Raw genomic sequence first — 18363 nt, forward strand, 5'->3', positions numbered from 1 at the left:
CATGCTGCTATAACATGGATAAAAATCATTATATTTGATTTCACCATAATGGAATGTTTTAAAGCTATGAATGCTTGGTTTGAAATGTCAAACAGTGTGGTATTTTAGTACTCAGTCAGGGAAACTCACAAAAAGTCAGAGCCAGCAGAAGAAATGCTGGCTGTGTAGACCTGCAAGCCATCGCATTGACACTTAGTTCAGGTGCAATGCTATGTGACAGGACAATTAGGCACATGCATTTCCATTGGGTATTTGTTCCTTTCAGGTGAGCAGGAAGGTATGAGGGTATGCCTGAACAGCAGATGAGTAACACTGTGTGCATCTGGGGTTCCTCTCTGGACACTCCCATTGGTGACAGCACTTCATCCGTACTTCAGCCAGTGATGACAACTACTCTAGGGCTGTCTAGCAGGACTTTCTCAAAACATTGGAGGCTTCATAACCTCATACAACTTGAGGATTGCTGCCAGTGGGGTTAAAAGCTCAGTAACCTGCCTCCAATACAGCTGGTAGAAAGTGGGTAGCACCATTGCACTGAATGAATGAAGAAATCACTGCAGCTTTAATCTCTTAGATGAGGACAAGATGGGATGGGATCTACTGTTTAGAAAACTGGACCAATAGTGGACATCAGGAAAGGAAGAAAACACAGATAATCCAGCTTTAAGACCAGCTAACAGCCAGAACAGTCAGCTGCTGTGAACAGAAAACTCCTGCAAAGAAACAATTATTCATCATCAAAGATTTTTACAGCTAATAATAAGGGAAACAAGCTTCTTAAAGAAATGACAAAGCAGTGAAAGCAGCAAAAGACTACTAGCATGGAAGTGGGTAAATCCAGATTGATCACCTGGAAACTGAGGTCAGTTATTGGACACCCAAAGCCAATCCAGTTCGTTTGAGGAAAAACTTGGAAAAACTAGGCTGATGAACAGAGTTAACACCTATGACAATCATTTAACAATTTTAGATCATTTGTGAAATGACAAATTTGTCAATATACAAATGAATAAAATTCTTCAGAAACAGCCTTATGGTACATCAGTTGGAAAAATCAGGAATAAGGATTTTTTATTAGAATTTGAAATTTCTGAGCCCTAACAGTTAAGCTAATTGATTTTTCATTATTTCAAAGGCTTGGGTCAGAAACATAAATTTTCTTTAGTGGCCATGACAGTTAACTGACTTTAATTAGTTAAAAAAAAACACATTGTAAAGGAGTACAAATCAGATGGCAAAGTGTTAATTCAGCATGGGAAAACCTCAGATACAGAAAAGAAATCAGCATGAGCGATGTCACATGAGCCACCTTAGGAATGGTTCAAAAAAAATGAATCTTATTGATTGAAGCCAGTTTGAGAAAGTTTTGCCCATGGATCCTTTCAAAGGCTTCTGCCATTTTAGAAAATGAATAGCTTCGTTCATCTCGAAGAAGATGCTATATTAGTGAAGGAAAATCAAATGTTGCAATGAAAATAACATGTTGAACAGTAGAATCAACATGTCTTTGTCAACAGCTTTCAGTTTTCATATTAAAAGAAAAATCTCGACAACAAAGAATCAATGACAATCTTGATCAATCAAAAATGCAACATCTTAACATTCATTATCAAATCAAGAAAATAAGCAACAGCTTCGCGTTCCCTTGAGCAATCACACAAGGCAATAAGATCTACTGCTACTGACCTTTCTGCCCAGTGAAATTCAAACTACCAGATTCGTCTGATTGTTCAGAAAGTACAATTTCTGCCATTTTAAGTAGCTTCAGGATCAGATGCAAAATCAATGTAGAATAGGCTGGCAGACTTCTCTGCTGATGGGACGAACATCAGATCATCTGTTACCTAATCTACAAGTTGTTGTGAAACAAATTATGTTGGACAACCTCATAGCAGCTTTTGATCAATATTGCACTTCAAGAACAAATAATACACCGGCGAGATCACACATAGATACCAACACCTATGAGAGTTTGTAAATAGCTTTATCAACAACCTGTATGCATTATTTGAACCACTAAAACTATGGAACAACAAGAGTGACAGAATCATTGTTGGTCTCTTTATAAATCAATTGCTGAACTTCAATCAAAAGAGGATCCAAATCTAGATTAAGCAGACCAAATAGCAATGGATATAGTGTCTAGAAATTGTTCACGAAGCATTATACAGCAAACATTCTACGTGTACAAAACATTCTACAGATATTTACTGCTTAAAGCATAAAATGCATTTCACCAGAGGAGACAGAGCTCTCAACTGAAAGTTTATGCTGTGAAGACTTCCCTCAAACACTGGCAGTGCTTCTCTATCCTCAATGATGCACACTTTATTCTAATAACAAACCAGAAAATTTCCATTCATTGTCTAACAACATTCTTCTTCAGAGGATTCAGCAAAGACCAACTGCACAGGGTGAGATCATGGGTCATTTGTTGGCCAGGGATCTCCAAACAGTTGGAGCAAATTGTCATTAAATGGTGATACATGTACCATACACAGTGCTGAACGATGGGAAGGTTATGTTCCTACCACAAAGAAATATGTTCCCATTGTAGCTTCAATCTGTTCTTCAAGTTCTGTTTCATAACAGGAGTATACAGGTTGGCTTGGAAACAATTTGGTTTGGTACTTGGTGTGTTCTTCAACTGTGGCTCATTTTCAATAAGTACCCTCTTTTCCTACAATGAAAATATTATTGGAGTAAGGCTAAATAGTTTTGAATTCAATGATGTGATGTTTTGGAACAACATGTATGACAAGTTATTGTAGCATTAGGTCATTTAGGATTTCACAAAGAAGTTATCACATGTGTATCAGTTATTGAGGTATCAGGTAATAATCCAGTTATATCCTTGAAGTGTAATATATGGGTTTGCATATCCTTGTGGTTCTTCCGGAAAGAGAACTACACCAATAGCCATAGCTGAGGCATCGACAGCAATAATTATGAGATGGATTGGAATAGCCTAAGACATCATAGGAGATCTGTTTTGTCTTTAACCTTCTAAAAGGCCATGTTAGTATCATTAACTATTATTATCATCATTATCTTCCTAATGAAACAAAATAGTTGTTTAACTGGAACAAAAGCCAGTAGCACCGGGAGTGTGTCATGAAGCACAAGTACGTTTGACTAATCCCTTGGTTTAGATTACCCATTCAGAATGTGTGGTCAGAAGGCCAGACTAATTAAGTCTCTGAAACTAGCAGCAGTAAAGAAACCTTAAAATTTACCGCAATTATTTCTATACTTTTATCAGAGACTGTCCTTATCCACCTATTGGCACAGATGAATCAAGTCAAAGGGGCGGGTCGATATAAGGAAAAAGATGTATAGTAAATACTGTAAAAAGAAGAAACTTAGTAATTTGTTCGAGAATACATATTACTGTTAATCAATGTTTACGATGGGGGGATAATAAAATGTGAGGCTGGATGAACACAGCAGGCCCAGCAGCGTCTCAGGAGCACAAAAGCTGACGTTTCGGGCCTAGACCCTTCATCAGAGAGGGGGATGGGGAGAGGGTTCTGGAATAAATAGGGAGAGAGGGGGAGGCGGACCGAAGATGGAGTGAAAAGAAGTTAGGTGGAGAGGAGAGTATAGGTGGGGAGGTAGGGAGGGGATAGGTTAGTCCAGGGAGGACGGACAGGTCAAGGAGGTGGGATGAGGTTAGTAGGTAGATGGGGGTGTGGCTTGGGGTGGGAGGAAGGGATGGGTGAGAGGAAGAACAGGATAGGGAAGCAGAGACAGGTTGGATTGGTTTTGGGATGCAGTGGGTGGAGGGGAAGAGCTGGGCTGGTTGTGTGGTGCAGTGGGGGGAGGGGACGAACTGGGCTGGTTTTGGGATGCAGTTGGGGAAGGGGAGATTTTGAAACTGGTGAAGTCCACATTGATACCATTAGGCTGCAGGGTTCCCAGGCGGAATATGAGTTGCTGTTCCTGCAACCTTCGGGTGGCATCATTGTGGCACTGCAGGAGGCCCATGATGGACATGTCATCTAAAGAATGGGAGGGGGAGTGGAAATGGTTCGCGACTGGGAGATGCAGTAGTTTATTTCGAACCGCTCAAAATCTCCCCTTCCCCCACCGCATCCCAAAACCAGCCCAGTTCGTCCCCTACACCTACTGCATCCCAAAACCAATCCAGCCTGTCTCTGCCTCCCTAACCTGTTCTTCCTCTCACCCATCCCTTCCTCCCACCCCAAGCCGAACCTCCACCAGTTGGGGCAGCTTTGGAATGCAACTGCTCACTTACTAACCTCATCCCACCTCCTTGACCTGTCCGTCTTCCCTGGACTGACCTATCCCCTCTCTACCTCCCCACCTATACTCTCCTCTCCACCTATCTTCTTTTCTCTCCATCTTCGGTCCGCCTCCCCCCCTCCCTATTTATTCCAGAACCCTCACACCATCCCCCTCTCTGATGAAGAGTCTAGGCCTGAAACGTAGGCTTTTGTGCTCCTGAGGTGCTGCTGGGCCTGCTGTGTTCATCTAGCCTCACATTTTATTATCTTGGATTCTCCAGCATCTGCAGTTCCCATTATCATTTATGATGGGGGGACATGTTTTGTGTAAGGTTTATGACCTTCCAGCAACCTTACATGATGTCATGGAGCTGCAACCCCTTGGGCATATATAAACACAGCATGGACAACGTTAATTAGATAGCTAAGAGATTGATTCATTGTTAAAATTGGATTAGATTGATAGAGAATTGTCTTTCAAGAATGTAATGTAAGATAAATATGAAAGTATATTGTGAAGACATAAGGAGGTTGCAGACAGATATGGATCGTTCATAGAATGGGCAAAAAAATGGCAGAAAGAACACACTGCTGAAAAGTGTGGAATTGTTCATTTTGGCAGGAAGAATGCTAAAGCACAGTATTAGTTAATGGAGAATGACTGCAGGAATCAGAGGTGCAGATGGATTTGAGTGTTCCAGCACATGATTTGCAAAAACGTTAGTCTGGGGACAAAACACATAATCAAAACGGTGAAAGGATGCTGTGCTTTATTAGGAAAGAAACTGAACACAACAGTAAGGATGTTATGATTCAGTTATAGAGGGCATTGGTGAGACCAATACTTGAATACTGTGCATTTTTTAATCTCTTTTTCTGTGGAAGGATGCTTAGGAGGCCCTTGAAAGGAGGTTTACTTGATTCATACCTGGAATGAGTGAGTTGTCTTCTAAGGATCAGTTGGAGACTGGGCTGGTTTCTAATGGTGTTTAGAACAGTAGAGGTGACTTGATTGAATTGTGTAAGATCCTGAGTTGGAAATAGAAAGGATAGTTCCTCTTGTGAATGAGTCTAGAATCAGGAGGCACTAGGTGGTTTTGATATTTGCAGGATATTTTTAAAATTAGAGGTTGACCTTTTAGGCCAGAGATGAGAATTTCTTTATCTCTCTCTCAATGGGTTGTGACCCGTTGGAACTTTTTGTACATAAATTAGTAGGAGTGATATCATGGAATATTTCTCAAGACAGATCAGTATAAAATAATCTGCAGAACCAAAATTTATGGTCAATTGTCTCCAAAATTCTTTAGTCAGCCTTTGTTGGAAGTTGGATGGGCTCCTGATTTGACAACCTGCTCACCGTCAGCACTATTGCAGTTGAATGGGATGAAGTCAGGGACTGGACTGATTTCACAACAGCTGGTTTCATAGAATTGTGGGAAAGACAACTGTCCAAATGCAAATGCGATACTCAGGACGACAACAAGAAACTATATTGTGGCCACAAGAAACCCAAAGAAATCTGCTTTCACCGTATACTATGTAAGAATACAAGTTCATAGATGGCAGGAAAGTGAGCTAATTTTCATTACAAAAATAAATATTTTCTAATCAACCTGTTCAGAAGAGGGTGGGATTTGAACCTGGGTCTGCTGATTCAGTGGTAAGAAGACTATTGCTACATTGCAAGAGTCCTCTTTATGATAAATATATACTGACACTTGAACATATTGGGCTGAGTCTGTTTTTTTGACCAAGTGTCACTTTCATTGAGGTTTTTGCAATGTTCTTTGCTGTGAGATCTCACACCATATCTTAGCGAATGCACTCTCTCCCCATGATGCACATCTTGACCAATCCTAGTCCCATCTGCCTATGTGCCCTTCCTTTAAAAACTCACTAGTTTTTGATTACAAGCATCCCTGCTCCCCATGCCATCATTAAAAGGTGATGGGGTACTGGCTGAGCAGTTGCATTCCAAAGCTGCCCCAACTGGTGACGGTCATTCATTCAGAACATGCTGGGGACAGGGAAATTGGCAGAGTGGTTCTCCGACAGGGACCCAGAAGTCATTGTGGACAGGGTGTTGCACAGGTGAAACATCCTGTTCCTGAAGGAGCACTAGGGGAAGCTATGCCATCAGATCCTGGTTGCCTTCTCTGGGTTCTGCACTAGGTCAGTGCAGTTTCCACCATCCAGAGGACCAGCCGGCAGTGTGACAACTAGGCCATTGACCTTCTCTGCTCTGCCAGTGTAAGTGCCACACTCTTCTCTCTTCTACCTCACACTCACTCTACCTTTGCTACTGCTCCTACTGAGGCTCAGGCCTTGCCACTCTCACTTTATCCTGCATCAGCTTTCCTCACTCATTCTAGTTTTCCCACAACCTTCTAAACCACTAACATTGTATGGCCTCTGCACTACCCATGCTCTCATTTGAGATCCCTTGCCATCTTTTGACAACCTGCGCTAGCACTAACAACTGTACAACCCATTTTCATCTGACTTAATCCCTTCCTTTCTCCCACTCCAGGAAAAGACAGGCCATGGGTTCCCGCCATTAGTCCCCTCATCGCCTTATGAGGACAGAAACTAGGACCATGCAGAGGAAAATCAGGAATGATCCTGTGCAGTTGCAGAGACACCCATGGCCTGCCAACTGAGACAGTTCCATTCTCCAGTCTACTACAACTCTCACAGTAACCCTATTGTCATAAGCATGTGACCACTAGGTCTCTCCGGTCTCTCCATTAACAGGTCAGCTGTTCCATGGAGATCCAGGGTAACCCGTTTTAGGATCTGTTTGTGAGGTACATACACCTGCGCTTCATCACCTCAGCCATTGGTCCTCATGGCAACAAAGGGCAGGGGAACATGGATCCATCACCAGACGTTCTTTCCTCAAAAAGAAACAGGGCAGTGCCTGGAGTCACCTGGCCGGAGAGCCTCGCCTCAATGCCTCAAACTTGATTAGAAGATGCAGCGAGAAAGTGGAGATAAGCCTTGCTGGATAAACTGGATTCCGCAACATTTCTCCCCATAACTTGACAGTAGTTAAGCCCCTTTAACATTATGCCCTCCCAATCTAAACAATTGCAGTAAGTATATTTTATGGGGCATACTTCTCTCTGTATAGCACTCAGTTGATTTGACTATGGTAATATTGAGATTTACAGTATATTCCCATGCAACACTCATGTTTAAATGATATACAGTGATTATATTTGTTTGCAAAAAGCACCATTAATGTTAGGACATCAAACCAAAGAACAGAACAATACTGTTAACATTGAAAAGGAATGAATGGGTCTGACAGGGGAGAATCTGACTCGCTTTCAAAACCTATTTGAAAGTTCAGAATTGCATGGCGAGATATGAGAAATCCAGAATATCACAGGCTTTCCCACTAATACCCACTTACAAAGAATTTGAATGTTGATTGTAGAGTGAAACATTCACACACCCTGGGATAATTCGTGAGCTGCCATGAAATGATAGATAGTGAGTTACAAGACAAATTTACATCTCTCATGACATTATCAGTTAGATTATTGAACAAATTCAAGATTTACCCCATTCTGTGCAACATGGCTAGGATATTACCTTGAAATATTGTGCCTACACTAAGAGAACCATGTTAAAGAAGCAAGATTTTCTGGCCTCAGTTAACGGAATTGCTTCCTAAGCTAAGCACATTTTTGTAAATATTAATATAAAGCAACCTAGTTTTTGTGGAGTTAATTCAAACTCTGTGTGGGTGATTAAAAATAATTGACTAAGTTAATGATTAACACTGTTTTTGTTTATTTCAGGTTTGAAGCTATAAGGTTGAATGGGATAGTCTTGGGTTGCATGTGGCTAATGAAAGATTCATAAAGAAGTTCAAAAAAGAGTTCCTCAGCTCAAGTGCTGTTGGTATTTTTTGATTTATTCCTGAGTATTAAATGAGTTTTTGCAAATGTCATCAAACAATATGGGTTAGGCCCTGGAGGATGCGATTAGAGTAGGTGCTTTTTGGCCAACGAAGACACAATGGGTTGTATGACCTCTTCTGTGTTATGATTTTTTTTACAGATTTATCAACAAAAATTCCAGCTTCTCCGTACAAGGCCAGAAATCCAAAGGTTGAGGTTGCCACGAATCCTGGCAGCGAAAGTCCCACTCACCCAGCCAGTCCACAGTTCAAAAGGCCAAGAAGGCGATAACAACACATCAGGCATGGGCAATGTTCCCTCAGTGGAGGGTATGTGCTGAATTTTAGGAAATATGGATAGGCTGATGCCATTGGGGCTTGTAGCAAAGTTATAGTGTCTCTATCTCTGAGCCAGGCATCCTGGTTTCAGGTCCACCTACTACAGAGGTGTACTATTAGTGTACAAATCCAACAAATTAATAAAAATTGAAGGAGAGACTAAGAGTGCTGTTTGTGTGAAACAAACTGGTGCTGTGCAAAAAAAAGTAAGTTCTGGAGATTGGTGATGTTTGCTGTAATATCCTGCGTTTGCTGGGCAATTTTTGCATAAATGTAGGAGTGCATCATTTAAATATTTTTGTCAATGTTTTTATATTTACTTTCAATAACAAACAATGCTAGTTAATGAACACATCACCATTACTTGAATGCAGTACTGTACTTTAATTGGATTACTCGAAGTGGAAATAACAATGTACTGTACTTATAACATTCAAAGTAAGCATATGCGGATACAATGAACACCAAACCACGATACTTCTGCTTTACACCAATATTAAAACTTTGGACAGCATTCAGACAAGTATATAATTCAGCAAATATATTTTTATAAAATATATGCAGAGATTTTGATGGGAGCAATACAAAAATTTACTTAAGTTCAAATTTCCGTATTAATCTGTAAATTACTTCATTCAAAAAGTCCTGTCTTTGCCAAATGCTTGTCAGATTAGTGAATAGTTATATTGGCTAAAAACTGAATGACAGATAAAACTCTGATTTAGTTTAGGCAACTTCGGTTTGGGCAGTCTGACTTGGTTCAGAAGAAGGCTTTGTGTGCTGCTAGAATTTATTAAACTGATTGGGTTTTGTAAAGAACAAACAAAAAACATTGAGTCATAATTTGTGGCAGGGAACAAGGCATCTACCATTAGTTAGGTTTCAATATTTATGGTGACAAACTGCTGCAAATATGAGCTGTTTATGGTGCAGCAAGGGAAGGACTTTTGTGTACAGTACAAGTAACTGGATATCTCTTCTCCCATCAGATTAGAGGAATTCAGAAAGTAACAATGTAAGAAGTGAGAAGAAAATGTAATTCAGAAAGAATGCATTCAATGTTAAATCAGATACAAAGAGATGAAAAAAGGGAAAGGAAGATTGGACTAAGAGTAAAACAAAATCAGACAAAGAAAAAGTCAACATTTTTAAATCCCCAGCAATTAAAGCCTAAATGAAGAAAACTCCATATTTATACTCATTTTCAGTGTTGAGAGAGGATGGTTTGCAACAATTAACACTTATCACAGCATTAAAACGGAACTTAGATTAAAGGTCAAGATTTAACTTCCTCCGCAGGGTTTAGTTTGTGCTGGCAGTGATGAGTTACAGTTCACTCAGGGAGTCCAAGTTCCAATGGCAACATGCAATTTTACATGTTTGCTGTAGTCTGCAGCCATGGACAGTGATAGTACAGGCTGATCAGAAATCTTTTCCACTCTTACTGCTTGCCATTGGCGTGTGTTGGGAGGATTTGTAGGTTGTTCTCACATGTTTGGACACATTTGAACAAAGTTCCCTTGGCCATAGGTTTCTGATGTAGATATTAACCCAAAATTTGCTGCATTACCAAAATGAAATTCAATGAATTTGAATGAAATGAGAACACATATAAAGTCTGATGATGACCTAATGATTAGAATGGTCAGGTTATAAAGTGTCTCTGTATTTTGCTGAAGGCATGTATGTATTTACATTGGAGTACCGTAACTCAGCAGTAATGGGCTGAACTATCACAGTAACTCTGGAAAACAGACATCATGAAGAGGATGTGACAGTGTGGACTATTTATCAAATGTATTTGTGATTGTTATAGAATTGCTGTGTAAATAGCAGGCGGTTGATTCAATGACATAAAAGTAGATAGAAGAAAAATCAAGCTAAAGTTGAGGTCAGAGTTTACTAAAAGCAAGAGGTAAGTTTCTTTCCAAGGACAGACAAGCAAGATTTCATGAGTCAATTAATTAAACTGGCCGTGGTACACAACTATTTTTTTTCCTTGAGACTGGATAAGAGTTTTACTGTTTTGTATGGAAATGATATTAAAATAATTTGCCTCACAGCACAATTGGCTAACTGAGGAGTTCATCTCATCAAATGGCTGGAAGTTGAGATTGAGCAGGCTGATCACCAGTCCTGGTCTGACCTTCAGACAGGTCTATTTAAAAGAGTTTACTTGTGATAGAAAGCATTATAACGGTAAAATTTTTGCAATATCATTTGTAGTATATTTTACTCTTATGAAGAACATTGGATACATTCCATTGCTCGAATTGCCTTGAGTAACTGATATCGGGAATAAACCCGACAGATCAGGGAAAGTGGGCATAACAGTCTAGGTGTGAAGGTTTCAAGCCCAGAATTCCTAGTCCACCGTGCTGCAAGAAGCCCTTCTGTTTAATTCATACGGTATACAAACACAAGAAGTTTATGCTACTTACTTCAGTGGTGAGCCAGGCATTGCAATGCTCTTTGTGTGAGGTTAACGGGAGAGCTTTGCGTCTAAACAACTAATTTTGTATTTTGGAAATTAACTGTGCATTTACTCTGTGCTTGAATTTGCTGTGCATAAATAACTGTGAGTATCATTAGCATTATTTTGATGGCTCATTGTATCATCCGAGAAAATAGTTTGACTGTTTCTAAGCTGACATTACGGACTATCGTGTGTTGTATTTTGAAAATTTTCAATTTTATGTTTACGAACTGGATTACATTGGCCAATGGTTTTGATCACAGATGCTAATGATTATTTTGAATACATTCACATACTCATTTTGCAATCATTACCACAACACCACAGTACTTCAAAAAGACAGAACGGAATCATAGTTGCTTTGTGCTTTGATAACTACATCTTACGTCAAGATATTGAGCATAATATATTGACTGTTATAGACAGATACAGATTCAATGTTTCTACAACAACTATTTCATTTGTGTGACAACACAGTGAGACCACACTGCAGGCAGGTACGTAACTACTGTACCAAAGAGAGATAGCTGTGGCAAGTTGCAGAAGCAGGTTGTACTTACGTTCATAAAAAGTTAAACATTTTCTATAGTAAAGATCTTTTCAATATTTTAGGGTGATCTAATGCAGTTTTGCACTGCTGTAGTGAATTCAAAGATATATTACAAAACACACTGGCATGCTGAAAATAAATCACATTTGCATTTGTACTAACAAATAATATATATAAAGTAAACAAAATAACTTTTACATTTAACAAACAAGGGTTTTTGAACAAAATGCATCTTTTTAACAAACATAGAAATATAAATCCCATTTGACTGTAATATCTGTAGCTACAGCATAAAAACATTTTTTCTTTATTAACTATAAGGGTGAGATTGCACTAAGTAACAACACACCAGAGTAGGGCACAGTGTAAAAGCTGTAACAACGTCATGCACAAGCCATTTTTCAGTACACACAATGCAATATTTAGTAGTCACACATGGGCCACTTATCAATTCCTCCCCAGAAAGCTGAAAAGATTAATTCAATTCTAATACTATTTGCTCAATCAGACAGAAACTACCACACATGGCAGGAACACATGTTGCACAAGCAAAATATGTTTTGTGCATTTCAAAAATTTTACAGGTTTTACAACTTCATTACAACATAAAAAAAGACACTAAGCATGAAGGTATTTATAAGTGATATTTACTTATGGTAACCATCAATACTTACATCACCATGCTAATATTTGAACACCTGAAAATTGCTATTAACAAGTGAGTAAAATCACTGTAACTCCCTACTGATATTTCTCACAAGCAATATCACAGAAATACTCAATACCCTTATGAATTTACTCTAACTGAAAGCTTGGAGCTATGGAGATTTCAGACAAAAGATGCACAGATATTAGACCTAGAACAGATTACATTTGATTGGTAAAAGAAGTTGGAGCATTCTGGCTGTAACCACCCTGACTGTAGCCTCCAATCTGACCATATGAAGCTTGTTGCCCATAACCTGGTTGCTGTCCATAGCCTTGTTGGTTGTATCCAGCTGTTTGACCATAGCTTTCTTGATCACTTGCCCGCTGATTGTAGGGTTGGTTGAAGCCAGTTTGAGCTGGCTGTTTCTCCATGGTACTTTGAGTGTGTCGTTGACTTGAAGTATGCCAACCAGTCTCCTTGAACACAAACCAGATATTCCCAGCCCACAGAATAAAGTTAAGAAATCCAAAGACCTAAGGAATTGAGAAAAAGCGCAATTTTATTTAATGTATGTTATTTTTGTTATCTTAAGTTAACAATTATTATGGTCCTGATGGAGATGGAACTGAACAAGTCAGACCTGAGAAGCAAAGCTGTTACAGTGGCCTTAATGGGAAAGCAACTGCCACTGCATAAATCATACACAAGAAGATCGGCACAAAACTTGTAAGTGGTGAAACTGTAAACAAGTTGTTTAAGTTGCTCTTAACTAACAAGTTTTGTTTCATGCTGCTTTATTGCAAAGTGGGTGATGGTGGTTTGGGTATTGTGACCATTCTCAACATTTGTCATTGCCAATTAATTCAAAAGCAAGAATTTCTTTCATGCATGAAATAGAAAATGAGGACTTCAAAACAAAAAGTCAGCAGCAAAGGAATTTATTATGATTGAACTAATAGACCACCATAAATGTAAGTGTCTACACTCATGCATTTTCTATATAATCTATTTTTTTAGCTTTAGATCACTAGAGCAAAAGTGTATAAAGTATAAATAATTAGTTGGGAAAAAAAACATTCGCTGTGTACATTCATGATTTCAAGCAAATCTGAGCAGCTTCACCATGAGTAATTGCTATTATTATGCCATCAACAAAATCAGACCTTGTAAGACAACCAAAAAAATGCGCAGGTCAGCAGGAAGACAGTAATGCCTTTAGAAAATTATTCCCGATATGAACATACTGTAGGTGTTATGTGACCTTTAAAACAATTTATCATACTACTTAACAAATAGAAATGTCAAATACAATTTTAGCTTTCAGCCTAATTATCATTAGCTACTGAATTCATTTTCAGTTGTACGACATCCGTACACCAAATTCCAGTTGTCTTGTTATTTGGTCAAGAATGCAAGCAGCAATTTTGGTTATTTAATCTTAAAGTTTATTCTGATGTGTAACCATACGAGATATGGGAATTATTGGAACACATTTTTCAAGAGGACCAAGGCTAGGATGACACTGTAGTACTGCTGATCTCTGTTTCAGTGAGAAAGAACCATAACTCGAGTATCGCTGAAAAAGACACATTTTATCTAAGCTTTTTGTTTTGTACAATTGCACAAAAACAAATATAAACAGGAACAATATTTTATACTGCATGAGAAGACAGCAATGATTGGTTGACAAGTGGATTCTGATTGGTAGACGTGTTGCCATGGAGAATTTACCAGTTAAGTGAAAATTGACAGTTAATGATGACTGAGTGCTAGATGAAAAACTTTGGAAAAAAGTGTATTTTTCAGCAATGCTCAAGTTCTGTATTACAAAATAAAGATTTGTAGTACCGTTCATGAAACCCATAGGCTCAAGCCTTACTTTCCCATAATTTGAATAGTTAAAATAATTTATTGGTAATATCTGGGATAATATTTCTTTGCATATTAAAATCAAAAATATTAGGACAAAATAGTGTACAGTAAGAGAACACCCACAATGTTATGCATGCATGCATGGTCCTGAGAAACAAAGTGTTTCTGTGAATTTATTGATTATTGGTGTTATTATAATTTTTGATATGCAGGACATAATTTGATTAAATTACTAGGTTGAATTGTATTTAAACTCTACCACAAATATAAAAATATTACTCCAAACATCTTTGGACATTTCATTGGTCCCACACATTTGTAAGTTGAGAATCTTTGCATAAAACAAATTCTAAAACTCAGGTTAATGAAATGTGAGGCTGGATGAACACAGCAGGAGCACCTGAGATGCTGCTGGGCCTGCTGTGTTCATCCAGCCTCACATTTCATTATCTTGGATTCTCCAGCATCTGCAGTTCCCATTATCACTCTAAAACTCAGGTTGTTGACTTGCTCACTGAGCTGGCTTGTTTTTGTTCAGAGGTGAGCAAGTCAATAACCACATCCACAACCTGAGCAACAGATCTTTGCTTGAAGAAAATATTCCAAAACTCAGTTTTGCCATTAAAACAGGAGAGAAAGAATAAAGAGTAACTTTAACTCCAGTGGAAAACTAGCAAAAGTTACTCATTTTATACCAGGCAAATTACGACCAGGGTATCTGGTCAGGAATAAGTAAAACTGGGAGTTAATGACACAATTTTTTGCCAGATTGGAAGGGCTCAGCACATAAAGTAAAATGACATCAGAGCTCCAACTCAGGATGACCTTTCCCCAAAACAGACAACAGCTTCTTACTGAGAGATGAGAGATTTTACACATCTATCGAGACCTTGGCGGGGTCTGAAACTTCTGCAACCAAACACACCGGCTCAGTGAGCAAGTCTGCAACCTCACCTATAGTTAGCAAAGGCAGCAGCACATTTAAAGTGTTTCTGCCTTGACTCAGAATTAATCTAAATCACTCACATTTTTGAAGCATGACTTTTGAGCTTTAGACATGTTGAGGAAAAGGTCTGGACTTTTTAGAATTCTTTAGAGAACACAGATACCCTCTTGGAAAAATTCCGGTACCCCTTTAGGATTGTTAACAGTAAAATTATTGCATGCCAAAGGTGAATAAGCTTTGTGCAATTGTCAAGCTATCTAGTCATTTAATCCTCTGTGCTATAAATGTTGAAAAGAATTAGCCTGCTGTAGCTGTAAGTTGAAAGAAAAGGTGGTTGCAATTTCAGACATGTTTGGTATTATAAACCTCATGGTCACAATAATAGGAATTATTCTGATTCACTCCTTCCAAAATCTATCATTATCAATAATAGGGACTTGTAAGTTCGCCGTTTGATTGACAGTTCCAAGTGATAATAAATGGATTAATGTCTATGATGCAGTGTTACAAATACTAATATATATTGTTTGTATTAACTATTTGAACGAATGTTTGATTTGTGACTGATTAAATAAATGGAGGATTTTGATGTTTTAAATGTGCTTTCATGATTGAAAGTTTTTTTTTACATAGAGTGAAGTCTGTAATAGATATTTAGAATGGGGTAATATTTCCTCTCAACATAATTTCTGAGGTAGATCAGTGGATACTGGGTGAGTTGGTATGGAAGGTATAAGGTCAAAGCACAGTGGGTGGGGGTGTTCCTGGGTTGGTAGGAGTTAGTACTAAGCAGGTACGGGAGCTATAAAAGCTGATAGGGATGAGTTCAATTAATTTGACATAGGAATATAAGCGGCTGTAGGAGTTTAGGTTAGTGTTGTGGGTGTGAGGAGTTATAAAGCGGATAGTGGGTCATAGTTCAGCATGGAGGGTATGAACTATCATAAGAACAGGGGGCATGAGTTGGCATGGATGGAGGAGAGGAGTGAATGGAAGGTTGAGGGCTAGAAGGCCTTACTGTCAAACTGTGTACCCAACTTGCTGGTGAAAATTTGGCATTATGTCCCTAAATTCCAGTGGGCCACTGTGTATAGTGATGGAAAGTATCCTAGATGAGATGTCAACATGGCCTCACTGGTGGAGATTCTAGGTTCTAAACAAAACAGCAAACAGTTCCAGCTCAAGTATTTACAGGCAGTGGATCATGCTGAGGATTGGAGGCTTGGACACATCCCAAGACCCAGCTTTCAAGAATGGGCAGAGACCAAAGTTTCCATGGCCATGAAATGGTTGCGTTCCAGAGATTTACCCAAAGTTATGCTGTGCCCATCTGACCCATGCTAAGGCATCCCAGAGATCACATGAAAATTTACGGTGCTCTCCAATACAGATTTAGTGATGAAGAACAAAATCAGGTACAATTCTGGCTTGAGTCCAGGGATCACAACCTGAAGAATCAGGGAGTAATCTTACTAATAAAGAGACAAATGCTCAACTGTTATTTTTATGTTTTGTATCAACATACCTCCTTTTATGTTTATTCTCTTTAACCCACTCAACCATCACTTCCCAATTTATTGTTATTCCTTTCTTCTTCCATTGGCCCATGGATGCATGCAATTTCTCGAGATTTAGTTCCAGAATTTTGAAATACAAACAGTCATGCAAAATTTGCACCTAGCTATTTTTATTCCATCCTTCTTGCTCCTGTGGTGCTGAACTTGTGAAGTTAAACTGAGGGGTGACAGGCACTAACCCACATCTTACCTGTCCACAATCTTGGATCTCATCACATTAACATGTTACATCTCCAAATCAGCCTGCAGTATCTAAATATCTATCAATATTGGCTTTCAACTTACAACGGATGTGTTTAATCCTGACATAGCAGGGTCCCTGACAGGTGAGCACTTATTGCCCTGCTGTTTGCACGCGGACATGAGTAAAAGCACTTCATCAGGGTCTGTAGCAACTTTGACATCAGAGAGTCCTTTCGCCCAGGCTGACGATCCCACGAGCCACATGAATGAGAAGACCACAGTCACAATAAAATCCTGGAAAAGATTTTTAAAACAATCATTTAAAAATTGTGTTCGTCTTGTCTTAAAAGGACCTTATTGCTGCAAGTGGAAAATCTCATGAAAGAAAACTATTTATACAACAATGGTAGTGATATTAATTAATGTATAAACATAGGGTATTGAATCCTCGTATATTCATCCACATGTGGCTAAGAGTGGAGAAAGATTGCCTCTAATCTCCTCCAGAAACTTGATCCTCTACTCTCTATTCTTACTGCCAGTTGCTATGGTGATCATGGAAGTTTCAAATTTGACTATAAATTGTATGATGTCAGCTGAAAATGGGAATCTAAAAATGCAAAACTTGAAGGAGGTTGGAGAAAAGAGACATATAAAGAGCTACAGGAATTAATAAGAAATGAGTGGAAACCTGGCTGAAACAACATTTCAGAAAACTGTAATCTAAAGACTAGCATTAAAGTATACATCAATTCTATTTTATGCTGATGGTATTTACCAGACAATCCAATGTAACTGCATTCTAGTCACTCTAAATCAAAAACACTTTAGCTCATTCTGAATGCTACTGAATTTAAAAATAAAACACAAGTATGGCTTCTGATATTGATGGAAATGGGTGCTACAAGTGGGAAGGTTTAGGTCACAGCTTTGGTTGGACAACTTGGATTCCAGCTTTCTCTGCATTCTATGAAAGCAAACAGCTTTTCCTCTAAAACAGCATCCTCACCTGATTTACGAGCTTGGGTTTCAGTTGGACATGCGCCACCCCAAGGCAATTCACAGCTATGAGGATGAAACCTCCAGTTAGTGTGAACTTGGGGTAGGGGTGTACAACCCCTGGCTCAGGAGAATAGTCTGAGCCTTGGGAAGGGAGTCACCTTACTGCATATTGAGTTTCTGCTATACCTCTGAGTGAGCAGAGTGGAATTGAAATTTCAACATTTCAACAAAACAATATCGAAATTTCAAATTTTCATCTGACTCCAATCAATACATCTCTTGAGGGTTACAATTATCCTCACCTGTTTCTATACAAATCTTTGCTGGAATTGTAGTTAACTTTGGAAGAAAGTCACTTATGATCCTGAAATTCAAAAGAATTCCTTACAGTTTCACTGTAGTTCTGGCAAGACAGCAGCAGAAACCAGAAGTGTAAACAGCCAAAAGCAGAAATTAAGGCTTTAACTATACAAATAATTAAACTTCAGAACTGTAGGACGACAGTACACCCACAGCTCAATAATAGTCATTAGTAATCTGACAGAAGCTTGAAAACGCAGTATGTTATTTCAGTCAAAGCCATAGAGGTGATTCTTTAGGCTGTAAAAT

At 38.7% G+C, this 18363-nt stretch overlaps 1 protein-coding gene across 2 annotated transcripts in view; it reads right to left on the reverse strand.

Moving 5' to 3' along the window:
- Positions 1-8863: 8863 nt before the first annotated feature.
- Positions 8864-18363, reverse strand: part of synpra (synaptoporin a) — a 307939-nt gene continuing 298439 nt past the window's right edge. For both annotated transcript variants that reach the window (XM_048547889.2, XM_048547890.2), the window contains 2 exons: positions 16855-17046; positions 8864-12707 (listed from right to left, as the gene is read on the reverse strand). In XM_048547889.2, the coding sequence (XP_048403846.1) occupies positions 12393-12707; positions 16855-17046 (507 nt within the window). In that variant the 3' untranslated portion in view covers positions 8864-12392. The remainder of the gene's footprint in view (positions 12708-16854; positions 17047-18363) is intronic.

Source organism: Stegostoma tigrinum, chromosome 11, assembly GCF_030684315.1.
Source record: "Stegostoma tigrinum isolate sSteTig4 chromosome 11, sSteTig4.hap1, whole genome shotgun sequence".
Classification (NCBI taxonomy): Eukaryota; Metazoa; Chordata; class Chondrichthyes; order Orectolobiformes; family Stegostomatidae; genus Stegostoma; species Stegostoma tigrinum.